The sequence below is a fragment of the Buceros rhinoceros genome, unplaced genomic scaffold, assembly GCF_000710305.1.
Source record: "Buceros rhinoceros silvestris isolate BGI_N320 unplaced genomic scaffold, ASM71030v1 scaffold27140, whole genome shotgun sequence".
NCBI lineage: Eukaryota > Metazoa > Chordata > Aves > Bucerotiformes > Bucerotidae > Buceros > Buceros rhinoceros.
In genome coordinates this window covers 21,515-49,026 of record NW_010390604.1, presented here as the reverse complement: position 1 = coordinate 49,026, position 27,512 = coordinate 21,515, and the positions used below count along the sequence as shown (strand labels likewise).

The 27,512-nt window shown below is 45.2% G+C and overlaps 1 protein-coding gene across 1 annotated transcript in view; it reads right to left on the bottom strand.

Annotated features, from left to right (window-relative positions):
- LOC104495464 (paired box protein Pax-3) overlaps positions 1–27,512 on the bottom strand; it is a gene marked incomplete at its 3' end in the record, with an annotated part of 53,558 nt that overhangs the window by 4,538 nt on the left and 21,508 nt on the right. Inside the window, exon 3 of the mRNA XM_010138437.1 lies at positions 4,373–4,578. Coding sequence (XP_010136739.1) covers positions 4,373–4,578 — 206 coding nt within the window. The remainder of the gene's footprint in view (positions 1–4,372; positions 4,579–27,512) is intronic.

The window sequence follows — 27,512 nt, the reverse complement described above, 5'->3', positions numbered from 1 at the left end:
GCGTGGCCAGAGACCAGCCATAGGAAGATGAAAGAGTAGAAACAACTTTTTAGCAACAACTAGTTGGTAAATCAGCTTCACTGTGACACCTGCACACCCCGCGTAAGTACACCATGGGTTGGCCTGTTTCCTCACAGCATCCCAAAGCCATTCTCATCCGCTGCTGGGAAGGACCTGGTCTGAGCACGGAGTGGGAGCAACACGAGGCTGCAGGACTGCCGGGAGCAGTCCTGGTGGTTGTGGGGATGGGAAGTCACGCTGGTTGGGATGCAAGGAGTTATCGGTGTGATGGGACCAGAGTCCTTTAAAAACTAACAGGGGAAACAAACAAAAACTCACCCACACCCCACCCCACCCCAGACCAAAAAACCACTGGACTGTGCCAGGGGAACGAGGACTTCCAGCTGCCTCCCTGGTGCCATCCAACTTACTCAACTCTCAGAAGTTTCTTTGCAAAGACTTTGACTCAGTCCTACACAAACACTGCAGCTGAACAGTTGCAAAAATATCGAGTAATAGGCAAATTGAACTGTGTATTTGTAAATTAAAGCACCACTGATTTGAGCCCTTAGGCAGCAGGGACCGGAAAAACAGAATTAAAAATCACATCCTTCTTTTCTTTTATACTTAAAATTGTCGTCTTGGACCTGCAGAAGTTTGTAGTTTGGTGATTTACCCATAAGAATTTCTCCTTTACCGCTGGGTGTAGTGGGGGGGGTGGGGAGCGCGAATCTACAGTTACAGGGTTATCTACTACAAGAATGCACATGGCATTTTCTTTATCCTACGTAATGCAAGAGGGACAGCCTCGAGAAGAGGTATTACTGATTCTCCCTGAATGACATCACGAGTAACTGTAGAGGTCTGAATCTGTTCTCCACCCCTTTACCCATCTTTTACCCCATAGGACCATGCAGTTCAGACAGGTTTAAACTGTTTCAGAGGAGCTGAGGACAAACGAAGACTTTTTTTTGGCATGGGTCGTCCGTCCCCCAGGATTCCCCAGTGAATGCTTTTCACTGTTTGCTGCTGAGAAGGGTCTATTAAAGCTAAGATATCGGGCTCAGAGCTTTCACAAGCCTTACCACTAGCTTTAGAGCCATCATTTCTTCTCTCACCTTTTCCCCCCCACTATCTTCTCCAAACCATCTCTTCCCCTCCCTGTACCACAGCGAAACAAAGAAACTTAAACAAAGAACTTAAAAATAGTATTTTTACTGTTTTTATTCCAGCTACTCAGGACTTCTGAGCTCTTGGAACTTCTTTTATTTGCTGAGGTTGTAATAAGCGTTTTTATAAAAACTTTACCAGCTGGTTACAAGTTTGACATGGGAACATTCATCCCCATCCTAGTAGCCTGGAATGATCTGTCTGAACTTTCAGACATGCTCTTTTGTTAAACAATATTTCTCTTTTCGGAAGCTTTCAAGCAAACCAATTTAAACCTGGGATTTGGCTGAGAAGAACCTTTGCGGGACAGAACATTCTCATGCCTCGGAATTCTTTGACTTCTGCTTTTCCACCATTATTCACAGACTAGAAGAGTCCAAACAAGTCTGTCCCATTGCCTTTTGGGGTTAAACAGGAAGGCTGTGTGCAGCTGCTTCTCGCAGCAGAACCTCCTGCCCCCCACCACCCCATTCAGCACATCCTCACCACAGTCCAACGCGTAGGTCTCTTGTTTGTGATAATTTGGGAGCCCTGCCTTCAACATACAGCCCAGAAAGACTTGTCTGACGATCTGCCCCCATCAGCCAAGGCAGGTTCCCAGCTCTCCACCTGCCACAGGACAAATCTGAACCTTGTCTAAAAATCCTTACACCGAAAGATTGAAGCAAAAACCTCTCACCGTCAATCTGCAACAAGCTCCAAGCTGCTGCCAAAGTTCGCCCAGTTCATCCAGGTCTAAAAATAAGCCTGATGTTGGAATCAAAAGGTGGCCAGAAAAGCTGCTACCCACATCATTCCGTATGCGTTGTGAGTTACAGAAACCATAACCGCACCACTCCAAAGCTCAGAAAGAGCCTTTGATCTTTATCTACACTGGGGAAAATTTCACTTTTAGAATTTGCCTTTAGATTGGGTCAGTAAAAATAGGCCACAGACCTTGAGGGCTTGTGCTGCAACTTAATGATGGTTTAATGAGGTTCTAAACTGGACCAGTAAAGCCCTGTGCAGTTGTGATTTTTACTCACAGCATGAGAATCTTTATCCTCACATTCCCAGGGTCTTTTTTTGTTTTAATGAAGGGCCATCCTCTGGGACTCTGTGTTTCCAAATCATATCTGATGAAGGCACAAGACAAAAGAACTTTCCCCTTCCTGCTGCATCAAACACGCAGAGGAGAGCCGGGTGCCTTTGGCAGAGGCAGCAGAAGAGGTTTGTCCTGGCTACGGGGGAGAGACTTAAGAGTCCTTGGCTGGAAAGGTGCTGCAGGAGGCATCGCAGGGAGCATTTGGACTCTGTATCATGCCCACTGCTGAAGCATTTGCAGTGGCTGCAGTTGATATCTTGTGACTCTTGCAACGTGCAGTTCATTGCAACACCACTTCCACCAAAAGCCTTTCCTGCCCTCACAATTAAGTACACAAATAACGTTCACAGTGTAAAGTCTGTTTTCAGTTGCTTGTAGCTTTCAAAAAATTCCCCTTAGGGGCTGAAATGTTTTAAGTTTGCTCTCAGCCCAGAGGCAACTATTTTTCCTGAACTCCAACCAACCAGCTTAGAAACGCATTTGGTTCCCCTTCCACAGTGGGAAAGTGGGAAAATAGATGGTTTGGCGGTTTAAGACTCTTCCTTTCACGGGCACACAGAGATCGCCTCGGGGAATAGACGGAAAGGGGAAGCACGGGGGTGGCAGGGTGGGAAAAACAAAACGCAAGATGCGAACGCTATGTGGAGGGACTGAAGGAGTGGCAAGGTTGGACCAGTTGCAATCAATTCAATAACTTCCTAGACAATATAAAATAACTACTAAACTGGACCTTACAGCTCCAGAGGGGGAAAAAGAAAAAGAATATTCTGGGCTCAGCCAGACTTGAGCTGCAAGGAGACCGAGAATGTCTCTTGATAACACTTGATTGGGAAGCAGTCAAAGAGATCTTTGTGTGTGTAGCCATATAAAATTTGCTATCTCTGATCTCTGTCATACTGTTACCAAAAAAGAAGTGTGACTAAGAAAGCTTGAATGCCACATCAGTGTGGCTATCCAGCCCTCTCCACCTCAAGTCTCTCAGGGTTATTTTCTTTTCACAGGTCGTCTTTTATTTCATGCCCATCATAGGTGGCTATTTTAAGGGGCTGTAGAGAGGTGCTGAATGCTGATAAGGCAAATCCTGTATCCCTTAATCCACTGCTAAATCACTCTGCCAGCCTTTAAGGGAACTGGACAGATGGAGCGCACGACGAAACTGCCCACAGGCTGCTTACTTCAACCTCAGCTCGTCTTTAATCCAGAAAGGTTTTGTTCTGGTATTTTAATCATGGATTGACTGACTGGGAACTTTCTTCCATGCTGGGTTAGGTAAAATATCCCTGTCGGAGGTACTGGGGAATTTGTGAGGCTGTAGATCATAGAAGTGGTGTGAGACAGGATGGGTCTCGAGGGAACGGAGGAAGCCATAAGGAATGTAAGAAGTCACAGGGTTAAAGCCACATTAAGACAGCTGTTATGCTAATGAGAGCTCTGCTTTGCTTCTGGCTGGGGGTCATCGATTTAGAAACACATGAACAAGGTCCTCTTCATTTTATCCTATTTTTGCACTGAAGCTGACATAGCCCAAATCATCACATCCCAGACCCCACTCGTCTTGCTAACAGAACTCGCGTAGGAAGTGATCTTTATCATGTTTGTGTGAGGATGATTCCCAGGGCTTGATCTAGCCTTACCTGGCCCAAGTCTGTCTGTGAAGCTGTTTTACAAGCATTTCTCCTAGTAAACAAGCTAAGAAAAGAGTCGCACCACTGAGTTTGCCTTGCAGACAGCTGATTTTTTCTCACAGTCACAACAAACACACACAAAATGCAGTGTGAAGTTCTCTGCAAAAACGCTTAGCAGGTAAAACTGAGAAAGTCTGGACCTTTCCAGACAGATCCTCAGCAACACAGCCAGGCTTGTCTTAAAGAGTCCAGGGGAACATCTCATACTGCTGATTTCAGATTGCAGAGTCTGAACACCTCAGAGATTAAAACGGTTCCACTGAAGCAACCAAGTTCACCTGTATCCTTGGTTAGATCACAGGTTACCTCTCATTTCCCTTCCTCGTTTAGCACCTTTCTTCTACCCCGGAGGAGGATCCCATAAGACTAGAAAAGGACCAACATGCTTACGGAGAAGAACGTTCCCTCTGCTAGACAGCTTTTACACACATACCTGGACACGAGCCTCGGTGAGTTTTGCCCTTTGAGCAAGTTCTTCTCGAGTATAAATATCAGGGTAGTGTGTCCTCTCAAAAGCTCTTTCCAGCTCTTCGAGTTGCTCGGCCGTGAAGGTTGTCCTGCTGCGACGCTGCTTTCTTTTTAAAGGTAAATCTGGTTCAGAATCGATGTCGGAGCCTTCGTCAGACTGGGGTGCTGATGCTCAAAGAAGAAAAAATGGAAGACAAAAAATTACCTTTAGTTGATGGGAAAAAAGCAAGCTATCATGTCGATCATTTATATCCTCTTACATGGAAAAGCTGCTTTTCCCCAGGACTCAGAACTGAGCTGGCAAACTTCAAAAAAGCGAGAAACAAATCAGAGTTAAGTGTTCCATTGTGCAAATGTGCTCAAACAAGGAATTGTCAGAAGTTCAGCTACGAAGTTCAGCACCTTCCTTTGGCCCAAGAATATTTAAGGACCTCTTGAGATCTTTGAGTAAATTAATTATTGAATTTTTCTTTTAACTCCCCCAGCAGTTTGCACGTGTTTTAAAGGCTTGAGCAGCACTGCCCAGTCCCAAGCAACCAGACAAGCAACATGGCCTGATTTTGTTCCATGAGCTAGTAAAGAGATAGAAACATCTGTGCATGTACCAAACAAGTGTGCATGTACCAATACATGTCCATGAGACCTCCTCTACTGGTCCAATACTAAATCCTTGCTGTGAAATGGTTATGGAGGCGATTACAAAGTACTGAAGAACTTAATTCTCGTTCACAACCAAATATTTACTTGATGGGGTGTATTATTTGTCCTATACCCTGAACTGTATTTGTGTTAGCTCAGCACATTTAAACATTCCCATTCCCTCCCAATTTACTTGCCTAAGGACCACCTAAGATACTCTTAGGACAGGACAGGCAAGTGTTACTGTTTAAATGAAGAAGGGTGGAGCTGCAGGCTGCACAGAATGTCCTGTATGAATAGCTCAGAACAATAGCTTGACTTGACTCTCCCAGTTACTGAAGCAAGGAGGTTCCAGCATACACAACGACCGGAGCTGGAATACCTGGGCTGCTTGCCTCCCCCTCAGGTCTAATCATTATTCCTCCTGACCTTGGGAGGTTTACCAACCTCAGGAAGATGTGCTGATGCTCAGCCTCCAGGCACGAGGCCAGGATGTGACTGCAGAACAGCCAGGCTGTGTTGGACCAAAGGCCCCTCACACCACTCCCAAGTCGGTACTTCAGTAAAGTCAGCAAGAAACAGCGCATGTCCAGCATGGCCATGACCCAGGGAAGGGACTGCCAACTCTTTCATCAGCAGGTTGAAGAGAAACCAGAACCAAAACTCTTTCTGGGTTTCATGGGTGTGGAGAGAGCAAGTTCACGCACACAGAGCCAGCCAGCTCCTGGCATCGATGCTGTTTCCCCCAAGCTCCCTGGCAGTCAACTCCAGCCACAGCTGAGCCCGTAGCCACAGCTGTGAAGGCAGCAAAGCCTCTTCCAGTGCCCAGCCACCAGACAAACAGTAATGAACCAACAGAGCAGACTTCCCCAGCCAGCCTGCGCTGGCACCAGCTGCTGTCCCAGGCAACAGGCATTCCTTCTTGCCTGAGCCTTCAAGGGGAACCACCTAAAGAGGGCAGACACTCCCCAGTGATGCTGGAACTGATTATTCTGTTGAAACACAAGCATTGCTTCTACTACTTCAATAATGCCAAATAAATCATTGATACAGACGTTGATTCAAAGTGATCTCCTTAATGTGATTTATTCGGAAGTTACTGAAAACACCGAGCCAAAAAGAAATCTGTGTCTCAAGCTCCAGCTCAACGCCCCCACCACATTTCCAGCTCTCCTACATTTCCCATTTCACTTAAGCTGTTTGAACTGATAAATACCCCTAATCTCTTTACCTAGTCTTAAAGCATGAGAAAAACAAAGTGCTTATTCAGACAATTCAGCTGAAGAGTGTATGAATTTCTGCATACCAGAAAAAGAACAATTACTGATAGACCAGAGGCTCTTTGGTGAGATCTGTCTTTGTTGTCCAGGCACCATCCGTATCTTGGACCCAGCACACACAGGACATCAGGAGAACCTCCCACAGAGCTCAGCATCAACATACTGCGAGCATACTCCGAGTTTCTTACTTGGGTGGAAGTTTTGCTCCAAGTAAGAGTGGTTTAAGGTGTTCTGGTTCTTGAGAATATTGTCCCCAAGAATGAAGGGGAACCAGCACAAACATCCTATCCCGAAGAGTACAAGTTAATTCCTTAATAAACACTCAATTTAGGGTATCCCAAAATGAACATCGGTGTCTGAATTAGTGTCAGATCCCACGTCTTCTCAGTTGGGGTCTCAGGTGACCCCTGCCTTCCCCAGCAATTGCCAAGTTACAACCCTCCAGAACAGCTTCATGCTGCCATCCAACAATAAAACAAAATGTAGGGTATTTCAAATACAGTCCCCCTCTGGTAGCTCCATCTTAAGCAGAGCAGCTCTTGCTGCCACGCTGAACTAGAGGAGGAGAGCACATGGGCCGTGCTGACAGTCACCACAGACCATACCTGACGGGGTAAGAGCTGAAACAGAGCTCAGGAAGGTCCCTTTTAGAGACAGTTTCTCTGACAAAAGTTGCCTTTGTGCACAACGAGCTGCTTGTTTTGTTTGGTTTTAAAACTCAAATTCCAAGAGCTCAGGAACTCTTTCACTACTCCCAGATTCCACATATATGTCCAGAACATCTTCAAACATCGACATATATGCCGATAAAAAGCCATCTTAAACTGTGCAATTTAAAGAAGATATTTATCTCTAAATTTCCCAAAGTGAATTCTCTCACCAACTACATGGGAAGTACAAGGGAGCTTCACTAACAGATCCACCAACTTCTGTGATGTAACGACTGTTCACCACAGGTAAAGGCGGTCAGATTTTAGCAGGGTTATTTCTACCGCCGTCACCTCCCCAGACACACATATCAACAGTCATCCTAATGATATTAATACTCCAACCCCTTGCAGTACAAATAGGAGGAGACCCAGCAGCGCCCTGGATGATCCCCAGTACCCCCTCGCTGCTCAGCTCAAAATGGGAGAGGCAGCCAAAACACTACCAGTAGCTCAGCCATGAAGTTGAATTCAAGCAGGAATTACAGAATTAAAGAGCAATTATTTGTCCCTTAACCCCTTGTGACCTGTCTGGTGGCCACCACATTATGCAAAAAGCCTCTGCCCAGTGTCACAGGCATTTGGTCACCTGGAGCTCTAAAACAATCCCTTTTCCAAACACCCTCAATAGACAATGCTGGGGTGAGAACCGAACAACAGAAGGACGCAGGGAGGTCATTCTGTGGGTCCTTCTTCCTCTCAGCAAGCCATTTCATTTGAATAATTAAATAACAGAAACATGACAACCATTTCAAACCCATACATCATTCACGGCTGTGACACGGCACACCTGACAAACGCAGGCACAAGTTATCTTCCTGCAAAGGCACAATTCCTCTGGCAAACCTTCAGTCACTGCAAAATTTATGGATAAAATATTACCCAGCCTCTTCTTCAACGGGGACTGCCCTAGATAAAGTCCATCTAGCCACAGATTTGGCTAAAACAAGACTAAAAAGATAACCCACCAACGGCCAGGGAGGGTGATGGTCGCAGGTTTTTCGCCAACCACCCTCCCGGGATGTCCTCCTTGATTTGCACAAGATAAATTTCACAGTCTTTCCCCCTCACTCCACATCTCTATTACTTAAGGCTGTGGCCAGGGCATCCCCTGCTCTGGGAGGCAGCAGGTACCATGGGGCTGCCAGAGGCTGGCTCAGCCCTGCCGTCTTTCACGCCCAAAGGGACACGAGTGACCTCTCTCGTGTTTGCTCGGGTGCCGGCGAAGAGTAGCACAGCCATGCTGCTCCCCCCGCCCCCAAACCCGCAGCAAATGACAAATGACACTTTCTCTTTGTGATCTTTGGGATTTTTGTTGACTTATTTGGAGGCTTTTGTTGGGTCCTAAGAAATGGCCTGTGGCTGAGCCCTATTCGCCCGATTTCCACGCTCCATCTGTGGTATCCATCAGCAGGGCCTTTGCCCGCATTCAGGGCTCTGACACCTGCCTGGCAGGATGCGGGAGGCACAAAGGCGGCTGCAGCGGACGCGAGGGGGGCGGCGGGCCCGGGGGGGCCCAGGGAGGGCAGCCAGGGTGAAGGGGATGCACAGCGGGGGTTAATCCAAGCTCCCCCCTTCCCTAAACCTCAGCACCTGGAGGTGTCCCTCCAAGACTGCCTCTCCCTGCCGGAGGTGAGGGGGCTCAAACGCAACTCGCTGTCAGGTTGTGGATGAATTAACAAGGGAAAGGAAAGAGAGAGGAGGAAAACCACCCCAGGATGCGGACCCTTGGAGTCACCCCAGGCAAATAAACCTCCGGTGCTGACTTGCGAGGGCTGGAGCAGCTGTAGGTGGTCAGCAGCACATTCCTCCCCGCATCCTTGTTTGTGCTGGGGTAGGCTTTCAGCAGCTGCCCTTTGAGCAGTTGACAGGCTAGCAGCATGTCAGGCATCCTATCTTTCCTCAAAATGAAGTCCACGGGAAAATAAAACGGTGTCTTTATTTCTTACCAGCAGCCCCTCTCTCCTGCACTCTGAGCAGCCCGTTTAGGCGCAGGTTTATATTTGCGTACAACTTACAGCGAAGGCTCTGGAGCCCTCCTAGCACATCGCTTTGCTGTATCTGCCAGGGGAAACATGACGACAGGCCCCTTCTCCTCCTCCCGAAACCTCACTGTCACAGCAAGGAGCCAGTAAAAAGAAAACAAGCCTGCCAGGTCCCTGCTAATCAAAACAGGACAAATAAACTCTGACACTCAACAACTCCCCGAGTGCCCACAGCGCTGGGCGGAGACTAGAGCTTAGTTACGAATATGGCAGGCAGCGGGGGACGAGCTCGGGAGGTCTGGAGTCACCCCTCAGCTACCTGTGAGCAGTGTCAGATGCCACAACCAAATGCTGCATTTATCTAAGATAATGCACACTCTGAAGGTTAGAACACCACCCCTAAACTTCAGGTTGTGGTACTCCCAGCAAAGCAATTTTGACAAGTTTACCAGGTCTTGAGCTGCAGTTTTATCCAATTCACTGTTCACTTTCTACACTTCAGCATCAATAAGGCAAGATGGCAGAGAGGAGATCTGGGCACCCCGAGTTTCACCCATTAGGTCACAAAATTGATAGCAGTTGGACTCCTCTTCAACGGGAAAAAGAAAAGCAAATTTCAAGAAACTTAAAGAACAAAACAAGAAGCTGCCAAGGATTTCTCACTGGGGTTAGGATAGAACATGCCAGTGCTGCAGCGTGTTCCTATTTCAGTGTTAAAAGTGAAAATTCAGGATTAGCAAACTAAGAAAACTCATAATCTTGCTAGAAAGCAACAGAATACCTAGCGCGACATGAAACACAAGCAGTGAAACTGCCTTTAACCCTTTGTACTGGCATGTTGGCTGTGATATACCAAAACCCAAGAAACGAAACCGAAAAGCAAAGCTCTGTTCCCCACAGGAATATCGCTCATCTAACAAGGATTAAGTCACACTTCAATAGCTCCTTTGAAAACCGCTGCTGTTTGCAAAGGGCATACTTACAAAAACACCGTAAATGGCTTTTTTTTAAACTCCACAGGCACGTCAGTAAAGCCTGCAGTGAGAGAATGAGAGAAATGAGGAGAAAATATGTTGCTATTTAAGTAAACTGATTAATAAGAGTAATTAATCCGTTGCTGGAAAAGAGCAACCCAATCTCCAGGGCACTCTAAGCTGGAAAGTCAGCACAGAGAGGGAACAACCACCACAACATTGATAAAAGTGATGATCTTGGGAGAAGTGGATGGTATTTTTATTTTGTTTGGGCTGATTCACATAGAAAGATGTGCTTTGTACAGCCAAGTGAAAAGGAAAACAGTAGCTGCTGTAAAAGGAAACGGCCAACAGTGACTTTTATTTACAATTACCAAGAGACGGGCTATTATTGACCATATGTGCCACAATCGCCCTCCTTATCATGGGTTGGCCATCATGTCCATTGGGAGCTGTTAATGAACTGGGTAATTGAGCTGCTGACATGTGTTACCAAAACAAAACAATAGGAAGAAGAGACAAATGAACATTTTATTTGCCAATCGGAGTAGGTTCCGCTTTTCAGAGCGCTGTGCCTAAGTAAGTGGCTGAATACATAAAACAGTGCATTGAAGGCAAGCAGATGCATGGACAATAATGGTTAACTGACAGCCCATGGCCCATCTGTGCTTAACATTTTGTTAAAGAAATTACTTGACTTGCTAAAGAGACAAATCATACAGCTGCCCCGAGTGCTGCGTTATAAGAGATAAATCATTAGCTAAACTGTTTCATGCTTAAAATGACAATGCCCATTAACAGTTAGGCAGGGACGTTTTGTCGGCACAGCTTGATGCAGTTATAACTTACAAAAAACGTGACAGTTCAGAGCTCGTCCGCGATGTCGAAGAGAACGACGGTGCTGCAAAAACAATTTCACCGCACCAACAATAGGCATTTCACAGGCGCTTTTTAAAACTACATTTGATTTTTTTTTTAATGATGAAATCATATGGAAAGGGGGAAAAAAATGGATGGTGTCTAACTGTTCTGCACCATTAATCTGCTAGCGTGTGCTTCATTCAGAACCACCGAGCATCAAAAAGGAACACTTTCCTTTTTAAATATCAAAGACTACATCGCCAGCATGAAGAATAAATGGCTAATTCTCAATTGTGCATGAAAGGATAAAGAATTTCCAGAGTGAAAGGGAGGGAAGAGGAAACTGCAAATACAACTACAAAAATCTTTGCTTATTCCCCCACCTCCTCTTCCAAAAAGAGATTTGGTTCGTGGATACAAGTAACATTAAAGTGCTTAACGGCTTTGCCTGTGGGCCTGATCCTGCTCCAAGTTTCACTGAGTAAACTTACACCAGGAATTATCATTATTATTATTCTACATCAAAAACTAAATGTAAAGGAACTGCGTTAGAGCTCAGATCCTGTTGTACAGGTAGGACACACACACGCAGCCCAGGAAAGCTGCCCAAGGTGGGCACCCAGGAGGTGCTCTCCTCCTGATTTGGCTCCAGGGACCCTCAACCAGATTTACCTGAGCAGCTGCACTGCCTGGGGAAAGAAAAAAAAAACCCCACACAACAAAAGACCCCAAAACGATGGGATTTGGTAAAACTCATGTAGCCTGCACGAGCTTTTCCCGTGGTTTCAGAAGTTGGTGCCCACAGAAGGGTTCGCTCAAGTTTTAGACTAAATAGAAGTTCAGCTGCTGCTCATTTCCCCACAAAGACCAGGCTGCCTTTGTAGGGTTCCTCATCGCTGGTCTCTAAGGACCACTCTGCTGTCTCTGCTGGTGTGATCCAGGCAAGCCTTGGCCCTGGCTCAATCTCTCCTGTCGCGTCCAGCAGATCCAGGGAGGGAGTTCAGCAAGGAGAAGCTGGCACTGTGATAGCCCTGGGCATGGCACAGCGCTCGAGCACGAACCCGTCCACCCACCATGTCAGCGGGCTCTGAGTCACTCCAGCGTGGCCGCTCTCCCTGAATGCAGCCCATTGAGGAGGACTTTGTGGAAAGCCCCAAGAGGAGTCACAAGCACATCCTGTTGGTTTTCACCGGGAGCTCGCTCATGAGTGCCCACATCTGGGGGCTTTTCCAACCCACGAGGGCTGTGTTTAACCATTGTAACATCTTGTCTTCTCACTCAAACATTAGATTCAGGGAAAGCTTCCAGGACTCAAAAAAACCCCTTAACGTTGCCTCCTAAACTTAAAAAGGTGAGGGAAACTAAATCCTCAAGTCCAAATGAGGTTTGCTTTCAACAGGCTTTGGGAAGTCGATATTTTATGCACTATTATAATATAAAGGACAGGGAGAGTGAAGAGGAAAGGTAAATCTCTCTTGTAGGAATCCCAGAACGTACCAAGAAAGGGTTGGCATCATGTCTTCAAGCCGGTATCAGCTGATGGAAGAGCTGACCAATTAAGACTGAAAATACTGAGTATCCGGGGAGGTGAAATTGGTCATCTGAGAAATTAAATAAAGCGAATGAAGGAGCCTCTGGATAAATAATGAGACTGTAGTAGCGAGTTAAAGCACAGCAAATAATTGAGCTGTCAGCAATCACTCACTGTGTGGGCAGTGTGGATTCTTCAGAAGAAAAAACAAATCTATAAATTATACCAAGATGGAAAAAGCTTACCAGCATTTTTCAAATCCAGCTTTGGGGTTTGACCCAACTCACAGCGTGGCCAAATCGTTTTTGAAGAAAAAAAAAGAAACTGCACAGGTACCCCAGGTAAACCCTTCTGAAAATAGTTTCATCCATCTCCTGTCTCTCAGCTGGTTCTAGCACCTGAATACTGTCCTGGATTCCAAACACCGACAGAGCAGGCTGTTGGCAGCAGCTTCACCTCCATGTCAACACTACGAGCCTCGAAGTGTCTATGGGAAATGAAGGTTATCTCCTCTTCCTAAACCCACAGTTGCCACCAGACCACCCCTCCAGAAGTCACTTTTACCCATGACAAAGCTCAGCTGAGTTATAGCATCACTGATTTATCACTCTCAGGACTTGGAATGGCCAAAATATTTCCAGACCTTTTTTTTTTTAAACAGAGTATTGGATTTTGTTGTTGAATACTCCATTTCTTCTAGAAATGACTTAACTTTGCAGAAGGTTGCTGGGGCTTTTGTGAAAGAAATCTAAAAGTGCTGATTTTTTTTTTTCATTTTCCAGATTTCAGTCAACTAAAAAAGGTTACTTTTTTCACCAGATTTTTTTCTTGTGATTGATTTTTCAAGGTACTACCTACTCCTGCCAAAAGCTTCTTTTCCAGCCAAATCTGTTAGTGATTCAAGGTCACTCCCATCACAACCACATAAGAAGTGAGGCGCTGACCTCAAAATCCATCATCTTTTGTCACACGGCCTGGTCTTGCCGGGTACTGAGCTCTCCAGTCCCACCAGTCAAAGAGTCTCTGCCTTTATGGTTGTTCCAGTACATGGGATGAATGGACCCTAGAGTGGCATGGCAGTAGGGTGTTCAGCATCTCTTTGTGTTACTTCCCACGAGGTTTTTCATTCCCAGCTCCTGCCTTGGGTGTCAGCACAGAGGGTGCAGGACTCCTTCATGCACAAGACTCACTCCCTGAAGCACACAATGCTGTTTGTTTTGCCATAGTGCCTGTGATGCCATTACAGTGATTAACCTGAGTCCATCCCAGGTCTGGTCACCCTCAGATTCTCCCTGTCCCTTTCCCTGTGGAGTTCACATACCACTGAGCTCCTGGCATCATCCTTCCCAACGTCACCCGAGAGCTCACGGTGCAGCACCTACACATCACCCTAAGGGCTCTGCTTCGGTGAAACCTGAGCAAACAAACCTCCCAAAAGCCACCTGACCATACCATTGCCATACTACAGATACAAAAACGTACACAGGAAGTTAAAGCAAATTGTCCACTTCAAACAGACATCAAAACAACTGACATTTGGGTGGTAAAGAGTTCCACACACATGCACAGTGCTATGAAGAGATTGACACTGTGATTTGCTAACCATGAAGAGTAGGATACAGCTTGCTATCCGTTCAAAAGAAACATAGGGAACTTCACTTCCAAAGAAAACTCACAATTCTCCAGTCCAATAAGAAACCCAGAACAAAGCCCAGCATCAGCTGATGGAAGGGACTGATGTGCCATGCTGGGCTGCAGCCAGCCCCCCAGCACCTTTACAGCACAGAAAAGGGTCCAGCTGGGAGTCACCCTGCATCCCTTCTCTACACCTCAGATACACATCATTCCCAGCCTTGCTGTCTCCAAATCAACCCTACTGCTCTTCACTCTTGCACAATGCAAGGTGTTATGGGATGACATGATGTCTCAGAGTTCTGCACTTGTTGACACACCTGACCAGAAAAAAATTGGTAAATGAAGTAAATTATTCGCTAATTAGTAAATTATTAAGTACTCTCAAACCAAATCTTTCCCACCATGAGTTGTATTTTTTCTGTATTGGCTCCCAGAGACTTCAGGAGCACAGAACGTTCTACACATGCTATCCTCAACACCACCATTACACATAGTGTCCCTACAGCAAAATCCTGGAGCTTCAATGGCTGGAAGTGACACAACTGTCTAACCAGAGAGTACTGAAATTGTATACAAGGTACAAAACCAGATGTACTGTCACTCGTTTGCTCCTTGCCATTCCCAACAGAAGAGACTCTCAAGAATCTAGTCCTTCATCAAGTACTACATGCAAATCTCATCATTTCAGTGGTCTTTGGACCCAGCCCTCAATCAGCCACAGATATCGAGGATTTCCCCACACAGAAGGCACAAAGTAGATGGCCTTTAATTTAGCTCTTTTTACCCAGATGGGAACCCAAGAAGCAGTTGTGCTTTTTTCAGAGCATGAAGAGGAGTTCACTGTGGATGATTTCCCACAGACACAAAAAAAAAAAAAATCAATGGTTGCATTAAAGCTGATAGTTTTACCCTCCAGAAATAGGGCAAGTTCTCTACGATAACAGTGGAAGTGGTCCCAAACAGATTTGCAATGCTTAAATCTACAAGAACAGTTACCAAAAAGCAAATCTATGAATTGAGAGAAGTTGTTCGAGTGCCTAGTTTCTTAGCCACAATCTTTCATCTCTGTAAAATCAGTTATCTTAAACAGTTAGGCTGCAGGGTTAATCGATAGCATCTATTTAAAGGTTCTCTTTGTTTCCCAGAGGTCCTCAGCATTACAGGGGAAACGAGGGAGAGATCTGGGAAAAGATTTATGTCAACTATAAAAATTCTGGCTCCTGCTTCATCTCACATTCCAGTGCTCCAGCACCGCTGAAGTGAGTCCTCATTCATGACAGAGCACCACAAGCCTCGAAGACTTGTAGGTGTGATGCCCAATAACATCACCAGTGAGGGTGTTAATAGCTTTGCTGTAAAATGTGGAAATAAAACTAGTTCTTGCTTCTAATTCCTCTTGAAAACACCAAAATCCTCCTAATACTGTACCACACTCAAAAGCAAGAGAGCAAGTCTTGAAAGCAGACTCTCTGCAGCTCCAGAGAGCTTGCATTTGCCTGCCACCATGTGAAACCGTAATGGTCCTACAACGGGAGCTTGGGAGCCATTAAAGTTCAGTCTGCAATGGAAATACCCTCATGATGAGTAGTGGAAGAGCAACCACTAACACTCAGCTCACCTCTCTGTGCCCATGCAGACAAGCAGTACCTGGTTTGGTGGGCTTTTCTAGGAAGCTTAGAAAAAGCCCACTGAATTTCAGCAAAAACTGGGCATGGTTTTTTTATTTGACAGTAGCAGAGAGACAGAAAAGAACCAAAGCCACGTGCTGCCAGCCAGCCTCCTGCCTCTGCAAAGGACAACACAGAGCAGCCGAGAAACCAGCTCTTTGCAGCTTCTCTAAGTTTCTTCCTTTTTATTGTTCAAGGAGATCCAGGGGCCCAGGTTTAAAGCTGCCCATGGGGATCACAAACCACAGAAACAAGCACAAAAGAGATGCCCTGTGAGGGCCGTACAGTAAGGACATTTTGACTTCATCTATGCTTGGCCAAGCAGTCAGTGTTTCCCTGTCCCTGGTAGCATGTAACATTGTGCCTTTGGGGTCTCAGCAGATGCCTAGAACATTCATCGTCATGACAGACATCAAACCAGACAGGAATAAGCAGACCAGCCTCATCGTTGAGACAGCTTACCAACACCCCTGCTGCAGTTTCAGTATCTTGCAGCTCAGAAGCCTCCATATCTGCTTTAAAGTCTCACCACGCCTGTGCACCGTCACGTGCTTACATCACCAGAGCCTTTTCACGGGGACATCAAGATCTGGGTTGGTACAGCTCCCAGTACAGAGGCAACTGATTGGTGAGCCGGGGTCCTGTTTACCGTAGCAATACAAATAACAACAAGTGGCAGAGCAACAGCTGGCCTGGAACCACCTCTGGTGTTTTCAGTGACAATTACCTCATTCAGCCACTCCAGTGAGACTTTCCAAATCGTGGGCCAAGGGCAGTTACCAAATAATCCCTTATAAACAAACTTTGACCCAGGCTGTGCTCCGGTCAACATTCACTTAATTCTAGCATATATCATCATGTATAAATGGATTAACCAACAGCAGATAACTTCACAGGGAGGGCTGGGGTCTTCAAAAAGAGCCTGCATCTGTATTAAAATTAATAACAGCGATGCTGTCCCTTCTGCTAAGGGACCAGAATTTGTATTGCTAAAATACTTGCGCTGTCTTGAAAGTCTCCTGCAAACATCAGAATTGTTTTGCAAAATTCAAACATCCAGATTTTTTTTTTTCCTGCAATTTGACTGCTCAGAGAAAAAGTTTGCCTAAGTGGTTCAATCAAACCAGTCTCATTCAAGCTTCCACAGTCAGGCTTGCCTTTTCAATCCCACATCCCTCGGAATCTTTCCTTTGTTGTTCTAGACAAAACTCAAAACTGGTAGAAGTGCCACTGAGATTTTTTTATGAGGATCTAACCTAGGAAAAATAATTAAAATCAGGGTCCATGTGAGGGAGAGTCTAGACCACCTTCTGACCAACTTGCAGCAAGTGGGACATGGTTGCCTGTCTCAGAAGAGCCACATGTGTAACTTGAACAACAAACCCAAGCTTCGCTCCCTCCAGGAACATTATTGCATTGGAGACTTGAATTTTCAGTACAACCTGGGACCGCCAAGGTTCAGGAGAAGGTTTGCCATCTCTCTAAGCAAGCCTGGACTTTGTTTTGGATTGAAAAAAGGGCTTATTTATGGGTTTGCATCAAAGTCATGTGAAATGTGTGGGTTTGCATGGATTCAATTAGAGACAAGCCTGAGGCACAAGAAGTTCAGATCCTGATCTGGATCCAGACCCACCCAAAGCTGAGGGACATTTAGACTAAGGCACTTGGTCCTTGTCCACCTCTGATTCCAGCATGAAAACCAGGTGGGACCCCTGCTCACCCCCAGAAATTCTGCAGCTTTTCCAACTTGACATGCCAGCAGCAGCTGGAGGGTTCCTGATGGGATCTGAAAGACACTGGAGTTGCTTCAAACCAGCGCCACAGCATCTCCCCAGCTCTCACGGTTAAGCTTTAAGCCATAAGGGGGAAGAAAAGAAAACCCAAATTAACAGACATATTGACAGTTTTATAGACCCTTGAGGGCTCTGTCTGCATCCAGAGAAGACAGCGGGGCTTTCTTAAATTTAAGTGAATTAGCAATCAAGATCCTGAGAAGGACTCCTTTAATAAATTAAAGGGCAGAACTCAAAACAATTTCAAAAAGTAGTCCTTTGGCCAGAAAATATTCTCTGTACAGTGGAAAAAGGGAACATTGTCATTCTGATGCTTGTCTTAATTGGCATTCAGTTGTTTTCCTCTTTTAAAGTAATTGTTTATTATGTCAGTGGGCATCAGCTTGCAGCAAACTCCTGTTGCCATCAGCTTCATCAGGACCAAGATAAGCTCCTAATTCTTTTCTGACAAGACCAAGGGCATATTTGGTTAATTTTTGCAACAAGAATTAGGGAGAGAGAATTAGCAGTAAATTCGATCCTGCTGAGCTGCTGGAGGATCCAAGATTCCCACCCTCCTTCTCAGCCTCCAAGTCCACCAACGCACTAAACAAACTTCTGGCAGAGTCCTGCACCCCCCGTACCGCAGGGTTTTGGGGATCAGTTCCCATGACACGGGGTGAGCACTCCGCTCATGTTAACCAGCCACACTCCCGCAGGACCGGGCTCTAGCATGAAGCATCTCATGGGGCTTAAACTCCGTTTAGCAGCACGGATATTCTCAAACAAGGTTAAAGCCAGTCCTGCAAACTCTTCTGAGTGTTTATATCAAACTCGATGCAGCGACCATTAGAAGTGACGACTTGCAGGCTCCCCCAGTGCTGTTCCCTTTAATATGATTTCCTATGGTAACACACAACTCATTGGAAGGCCTTTGCACCTATTTAGGAACAGACAGACTCTCAAATTAACTTCAGTGGAGCCATGACAGATTATACCAGCGAGTGCTCGGCTGCTCTGCTGTTTGGGTATGTTTCTAATTGATGTCATTTCATGCTTTCAGACCATGGTTGCCCTTTGGTGAGGAAGGGAATATTTGCCCTGCTCCTCATTTCACATTTCTCCCCCCTACCTCCCCCACTCTGCACCACCAGGAAAATAAAACCTTGAAGTCTTTCCCGAAAAATAGAAAGAGGAGCAATCATCCGCCTCTAGAGGCACATGGTCGTGGCACTCGTTCGGGATGCTTTAGAGTGGAGACCAACAGTGAACTGGACAGTCTGAGACCAGTAGCTCCTTCATTTCCACTCTTTGACCTGTTTGTTTTTAAACACGCATTGGACCTTCCAAAACCCAAACAGAAACCCAAGTCCTCCACACACACGCTGCCCAAATAAGCCCCAAGCATTTGAACTTGGCTCTCCCATGCTCCAAGCAAGTTCCTAATGCTTGAGCTCCACGTTTAAAAAACATTGAAACTTCTCCGTTACGGCTCAGGCTTTTTTTCTTATGATTTTCCTTGTATATTTTACCCACACAAAATTCAGAAAGATTTACCAAAAGATTCAATTAAGAGGTTGGAACTATTCTGGTATAACTGCACTAAAGAGCAGCAAACACAAGACTGTTTTTCCTGCACGCACCAAAGTTTTCCATTATGCTAATTGACATCTCTGATGTTTAGGACTTTCCAGTGCACGATGTTATGTACTAAATGCACAATTCAGGGCTATAATATTTACACTACGCAAGTAAAAACAGAACAAAATCTCTTTTCTGTTGCTTCTTGTCACATTGGTTCTCAGAAATACCCAGTTATCGTTGTAAATTATATTTTAATCACCATCCAATGCAAACTTGTCGGCTTTAGTGAACAGTCATAATTATTATTCCTACAACTGCGCTCTCCTCTCTTCCTCCAGCCTAAGTTCTCTTTACAAAGTCAGGCAAGTGCCTCCTAAAGGCATCAGAATAACAGTATTTAGAAAACCGTATTCCACTTTTTTTTTGTTTTGCTTGTTTCAATGGGGAGCATCTTAGCATGGAACTAAAATAAGTCAACACCACGAAGCACAAAAGATTGCAAGGATTTTCTGCAGCATGGGCTTGTCAAAGCAAGCAGGCAGCCTTTGTGTGCTGCGGCACAGCGGGAGCATTCCTCCAGGTCTGAGTGGCGGAGCGCCCCCGGCCGCGGCTGCCCTGGGCGCCGGGGTTCCCACACCCAAGGCGGTGGGAAGAGGAGAAAGCAGAGCTGCAGAAGTAGCGTTGTAAATGGGATGAACTGGTCAACACGCTTTTTAGGAAATGCATGGCTTCCAGGAGGAATCACGTGGAAAGATTTACAATACCTCCACATCAAAGGGTTTGACGTTGGCTATACTGGGTCTTTCAAAAGAAAGCCATGTCTGTCCCCTATAGCATCAGCTCAACTCACTCAGGAAAGAGCACAGGGGCACTGCTGAGAATCCTCTATGTCCATGCAAAAGCATGTTTTAGCTTTTGATTTTAAAAATCAGCAATAAAACAACAATAATTTAAATACAGTCCCCCCACGTCCTTTGCTCCGATAAGGCTGCCTCGATTTAAGTCCCAATCTGGCAAAACATTCTGACAAATTATCCAGTTCCCCCTGTTAAAACTTTGTATTTCTATTTTCCCTCAACACCTTGCATTGCGGCAGCTTTAAGGGTAACGCCTGTGCTGGGAGTGTGAATGGGTGACCCTCCGGTACACGCTGACCCAAAGATAAACTTTGACCTGATGTTTGCTAATAACACTTCTTCTTAAGATGCCTTGTTTCTTTTATGAACTACTGCTTGACTCGGGGATCTAGAAGCTGACATGCATTAATATACATCTCCGGGTGCCCTTTGACTTGGCCATCAAGACCCTTTGACCCCAGACTTGAGTCCTAAACCCTGTCAATTGTTCTGAAGTGGAAAAAACTCATTTTCTAATAATAATTAATTTTGGTCATGTTTTATGAAGCATTTCTCCTCTTTTTATCTTGTTCTTATTTGGATCCGGGTATAACAGATGCTTATTTCATAGTGGTTTTTCAGAACACAAAAAAAAGAAAACCGTAAAGATGCTCCTTTGGAGTTTAATCCTTTGTTTTCAAGCTTTGTAAAACTCTCAGTAATACTCAAGAGCCTTGACATTTCAAAAAAAAAAGCACCCCACGAACAATAATATATTCTAAAGAGCCTCCTTTTGTGCACTGCTTTTCAGATTTGTCTGTGTGTTTCTGCAGCTCCACAATTTTTTTTTTTATAACTTTACAGCATGCTTCAGACGTGACCCCACTGCTGTAAAAGCCAATGGCAAAACCTCCATCAATTCCCATGTCAGCACTACCCGGCCCCTCTGCCGAGATGCTCGGTGCCAGTTCCTAGCCAACACCCAATGTTTTTAGACTTTCTGAAAGAAGAAATGACTGTGTCTACACTAAAAAGTAGATATACTTACATGTGTATTTTATATATATACATTCCTACTCTGTCCCCTCTGTTTCAGCAGCCAGATGCAGATACTGTGCACCAGAGGAGAGGGCGAGGAGCCCGCCAGTGGCCAAGGCACACTGCCGCTTCCTGGTACATTCCAAGATGGAAATTTCTAATTCGTGGCATCGTGTTACATTATGGCAGGAATTGCTGCCCTTCTGCCTGGTTTACATCAGGGCCGAGAGATTGCACAAAGTGAGCGAACGCTTTCCAGCGCTTAGATGATGTATCAAGTGTACGTCGCACACATAGCATTACAGTAATCAGCAGTGGGTAAGGAACACCAGCAAATCAAAGGCCTCCAGTCTCGAGAAGGAGAGCTGGGATGCGGCAAATGAGGGGGTTTAGCAAAACAAAGCAACTAGCCTTTATTTTTGTTCGTAAAATGCAGCACAGCCTCAGCAATTATGTTATATTCTTAGAGCTGCTCTGATTTCTCACTAGGCAAAAATATTTCCCGAAAGCTCAAAAAAAAGCAGCTAAAAATTAAGTTTTGCAATAAAAAAAAAAGTCCAGACATCACCAACCAACACTCCCTGAAGAAATTGAAAGGCAGGGACACATCAGGAAATTGTGCCAAAGCAATTGTCAGCAGCCAAGTCAGAAGAAGACACGCTCAGGTTCCACGGGTGAACGAGGCTCTGATTTGGCAGTGGAAGAGCCTATGAGACACTTTGTGCTTCCTGCTACCCTCAAGGGGTGAATGCCAAGCACTCACCCCACATCCCAGCTCCTCAGGCTGACACAGGGGAGCAGCCCAGGGCAGCCTCAGGGCATGCTCGCCCCACGGACATGGGGCACTTGGTCACACACAGAACAGCTGGGAAACTCTACTAGGCAAACTGTGATAATCAGGGGTTGGGTTGTTTCTACATCCCTATGCATGTCTGAAAAGACCTAAAATGCTCTTTCCTGCTTCCAGAAAGGAATGTACTCCAAACAACATGGGGTTTGGGCAAGTCTTTTCAGGGCCTGGTGACTCCCCCATCTCAGGTGATCAGACAGCTTTCTGTGGGACTAAACCGCGAGTAGAGACAACAGCCACAAGGAAAGACCTGCTCTAAGCGAGGCCCCAGCCAGCAGAGGGAGAAGCAAAGCTCCACAAAGTGCGTGGGACTGACACCGAGACAGGCAGCCTTACTCTCCAGGTTTCCCCAGAACAGAGCGTTCAGACCAAGTTGTTCGCTGTATGTTCAAATAATAGATAACACATGCCATGGGACTTCAACACTTTCCGTTTTCTTTTCCCAGTGCAGCTGACTCCATCCAGCCATCCTTTCTTTGGTCCATGTGCAGCGTGGAGACTATTGCTTCCTTTTTCAGTCCCACACTCCAAAACTGCCATCAGAGTGCTGCCCATCAGAGGGAACAAGCCCTCCAGCACGTGCACTAACATTCCTTGCTCCAGGCAAACCCAGCTACCCCCATAAAGTTAGAGCAGAGCACTTTCCCTTTGCAGCAGCAGAAAGAAGCTTTAAAAATATTTGGAAATACCTTGAATTCAAAAGAGACAGACAGTGAAACCGGATTAGCTAGGGATCTACACCCACCGGGACTTCCACAGCCGTGCATCCTGGTCCAGGTCCAGCTACAGGTACAGGCAAGGCAGCTTGCACGCACTCCTAGAAATCCTCTCTATTTTCAGGTGATGCACTGATACTTCAGTCTTGATAGAGCCTTATAAAGGCTTTAATATCAATAAAGTTCTCCTGTAAGGGGAGAACCTTTTAACACCAGACAAAAATCCAGTCTATGGATTTGATGCCAACAGACTAGGGATGAAGCCCTGTGGACACCAGGAGGGACCCATACAAAGGAAAGAGGTCATTGGTTCTGCAGTTATTCCAGCTGAAATTCTTAGACAGTGAAGTGTTCAATAGTGCCATTTTTTCTATTAATATGCAGCTTTGAAACTACGCTATGGCTGACACATACAGGGATTCATCATCTTCTCTCCTCCTCTACAAAAAGACTATAAAAGAAAAGTAGATATTTCTTCTTGCATCATGGCAGAACCCTTCATACAAGCACAACCATGCTGAATCCTCTTTCAGATTATTCGTTAGACTGGAGTTCAAAGGAGGACGCAAAGTAGCCAGGGAAAATCAAGTCCCTCTGAAAAATTTAGCATGCAACATCTCCACCAAAGTGATTTTTGACTGTGCCAATGCTTTTGTTTTCTCAGCAACAGCGACAAAAAAAAAGATTTCTTCCTTCTCCCCCACAGTAAACCATTACCAGCTGTTGATGGAGGCAGTTTTTAACATGCGTTAAGTCATATTGTATATTGTCCATTTCATGTGTGTAGGGCATTTTTTGCTGCAAATTCTTTACCCTGTTGTGCCAGTAACTCCAAGGGTAACACCCAGTCTGGTTGTACAGCTTAGGGCTTAACGCAAGTGGGATTCCACCAAACGGCATCACGCAGACTACAGTAACTTCAACCCCAAAGCTTGTTGGCAGGTTTTGCCTGTGCAGAGTGACAAACAGCCTCTCTTTCCAGCTAAAATCCAAGATGCGTTAAAAAACACAGGTAGTTATGAGATGCTGTAAAACCGTGTGTCTTTCAAGGTGGTTCTCACTTATGTCCCCGTGTCTGTTGTTAACCCTGCTCTGCGTCCACTGGATCAAGACCAAAGTACTTCGGTCACATCGCAAAATTGTCATGATCTCCTTGTTCTGCTAATGGTGACAATTTAGTGCCTCTATGAGGAAAAACTCAATCTTTTCTTACACGAGGACCTTAAAATATGCCTGTTTATGGGCACACCCATTTGTGCAAATAAAATGGTGCATTTTTTTGTATGTGTAAATTGAGGCCAGTGGAAAATGAAGCCCCATGGGATTAATTCAACCAACAATACAAAGAAAATTGTGAGGCAAATCTGAAACTTTGTCCTTGATTTACCCCGTTAGGGCAAAATAAGGCTGCTGGAATCTCATACTGTGCGTGCTACAATGCTTAGGTACCACAGCATACGTTAAATAAGGAGAGTTGTAGCCTCGGCTCTCGGTCTCATTGTTTGTGATTTAAAGCCTGACCCTTAACATTATCTGTGGTTTAAACCCATATTTGGAGGAAAGAGAGCGAAAACAACTCCCCTAGGTTTGTAAATGTGTTTGTCTTTAAGGTTTGTTCCAGGGGAAGCCATGCGTGCCGTAGCTTGCTCCATATGCAGACCCCGACACAATTTCTAAACACGCTAATGCTCACATTCTGCATCTCAGGTTAATCGCGAAGGGTTTTTTGTTGGTTTTCTACTAGCAGCTTGCCTACAATCCACCAACCCACCACTCTTTATGTATATATGTTGAATAATTATGAAGCAGCGAGTATTTATCACCTTTTCTGAGCAGTAAGCAGAAAGAAATACAATACTATTACTTCCAGCTACTGGCTTTCCCAAGATAATTAGATAACACAGTGGACTGAAGCCTTGGTTAGTCCAATGCTGTTCAAGTTAAGTGATTGACATGCCTCTGTCTGGCTGCTCTATTAACTGTTTCATTTTGTTGCTATTTGCAGTTTGCTTGGCTAATACTTCGAACAAATACAGACTGTTTCTTTAGCCCCTTTTTTCTCTTTGACCTTCCCCTGCCCATTTTCTTTGAGTCACTTCAAACCGCCTTGAAAAGGCCTGTTGAATGCGCACAGTCCATCAGAGTCCCAGGTTCATCCCATTCCTTGCCCTGAATGCTTTACTTCAAAGATGGGCCGCATTCTTTAATTGCCCTTTGAATTAATATCAAAGGGTCACAATGCGAGTGCCAAAAGAGAAAGAGGCTTTAATGAAGCAAAGAGCTGCCATTCATTTGCAGATAAGCACGTTTTTATGCCTGACTGGTCACCATGGCTAAACGCTCCATGAAGAGGAGGCAGGGCAAGGCACTGAGACTCCTGCTGGAGTGGTGACTAGTTCAAACAAACAAGAGTAAACAAATAAAAATCAACACAAACATCCCCGCAGCAGAAAATAAGTTGGTATGTTAAAAAACAACCGAGGTCCTGGTGCATCAGTAAGACCGTTAACCCTGGGGAAGTGCTGGGGTTCAGCTCTGCAGAGCTGCCCCAGCCCCCTGTTCCCCTTCCACAAAACCACTTTTCGGGGGTTACGCTTTCACTCTTAGTCCCGGACCAAAGACACAGACTGGTTTAATACAGTTGTTTCCAGAGGTGTTCAAAAAATCTATCCGATTTTCCAGTGAGGATAAAGAGAAGGAATCAGCAAGTTAAATTTGCCTGGTTTGGTTTTTTTTCCCCAAGTCAGAGCACGTTTGGCAGTTCACAGTTTAGTGCCTGTGGAATAACAAACTCTATACTTAAATATTTATTGATTTATGTTTTGCCGATGCACTCAGTACTGTGTTAAAATGTGCGAGCATCCAGCTTTCTCAATTGCCTAAAGGTCTCCAAAATTTTGTTTTAATTTCAGTACTCAGGGATTGTGGTTGAGTTGCTAGTTTCACTTATCTGAATCCTACAAAGCTGCGCTAAGAAAACTTACTCAGCTTCTTAATCCTACCTATGGAGTATTCTCTCTTTAAAATACCAACAATATAAAATAAAAAGGAGAAGATTTAATGTATATTTTAACGCAATTAGCAATGCAAGTAGACAGGAATGAGAAGATCACTGGTATCCTCTATAAATTCTGACTTGTTATTTATTGACTCAGGCTTCTCCTTGCACAGGAATAATAACTTAAATACAAGGTTGTTTCATTGCAGCAGAGTTATCCCCCCATGACAGAGGATTAGCTATACTCATCACACTCTAGAGGTGCCTTATAAGGGCATTCACATCAGGAGCTGTGCTGGTATCTCCCACAGCTAATGTCGTAGGGGTGCAGACAGCCCACAGAAACACCAACCCTCTTCTTCAGAAAGGATTTCTCATTAATATCACACACACTGAAGCCTAACCCTGGGTGCAACCTGTTCCCAGACTTTCCCTTACTGATGCTTCCTGTGATTTCTATTATTTTTTCACCCCTCCACCGCTACCCTACTCCTGCCCGATCCCAGCTCAGAATCTTTATTACTCGCCAGAACATGAAGAACTTTGACCCTAAACATCCAGCTGGAAACTCGGGACTGCCAAACCCTGGAAAAGCATCTTGTGTTTGTGGAGGGAAGAAGTGGAGTAATGAAAAACAGGCAATGGAAGAGTGGGAAGGTGTCAGTGGCAGAAGAGGGGCAGAAGAGGCTTGGAGGCTTCAGAGCCAGCACTAGCGCAGCTGCATTGCTTCTTTTCCAGAATATAAAGCCATACGTTGAGGGAACTGCTCGATTTTACTGTCTTAAATTAACAGTGCCACTGAGACTGTAATCGAGGTGGGGGTTTTGAGCTAGCCTGATTGGCAATCCTGCTTTAACACCCATCGAGACCCCAGAAACTCTGGATTAACTCAGATTTATTTCAGTACATGCCAGCCACCACCGAGGCTGCGCTGTACTAACACCTGATGCTCTTCTCTTTTGGAAGCATTACATTTACCACATTTTCCAAGCTATATTAACTCACGTATTTTCCCTGTATTCTCCATATTTCAGATGGTAAATTTCACTCTTCAACCATTTGCAGACATTAGGCTAGATTACATTGTTAGCTAGTAATGAAAGACATGCTGCCCTGTTTGAATTCCTCTTCTCAAAATCATGGCGCTGCCTTGGTGAGTGCCAGAAGGGAAATTGTGTCACCCTACATTGAGAAATAAACAGTCACTTATACGCCACCAAAGCAGCCTCCTCCATGCCACCACCTTGCAGAAAAACAGGGGGTAGGTGAAGCCAGGTGCCACCAGGTTTGTAGGTTCAGAAGCAAAAGGTGAGGCTCAGATAGAGACATCGGCCCCGAAGCCTGCACAGCCAAACCTTTACCTCCAGGAGGGGCATCACAGCTGTCCACAGCCATGACAAACACTACAGAACCAGTACAGGAGCCGAGACATGACATTTGGACCCACATCAGGTCAAAATTAATGCCGGTCAAACATCTACCTGCTAATTGCCACAATTATTACATTATCAAAACAATCACTGAACGCATGGACTACCCTGTCTTGGCAATGGTGCTCCCGGTTTGGACAGCTCTCCTATGACACAAATGGCTCTTATGCATTAGCACACAGCTGAGAAATGCAGCAAAATGTCACAATAAGCATCCTTGGCTGTACAGCATGAACTGCATGTGCAAAGCTAGACCTGGGGTTACAGCACAGGTCTCCAACACGTCAGAGTCCCCATTTGGAACACACCAAGGATCAACCCAATAAAGTAAACAAATAGCTGGGATGCTTCCTATCTTCCAAATTTATACATTAAAATAATACCCAGAACATTCAAACAGGAAAAAACTGGATTCCCCTATTAACTCCTCCTTTTGTTTGATACATCACTCCAGCCTCTAGCAGTACACAAAACATACTTAGTGCTACAGTAATGACTGTTCTAGAATAGCCTGGTGGGCAAACCAGAAAAATTAGTCAAGCCACCCTTCATATTCACTGCCATAAAACCTGTTAAACCACTATCTGCTGTGTGCCAGAGGA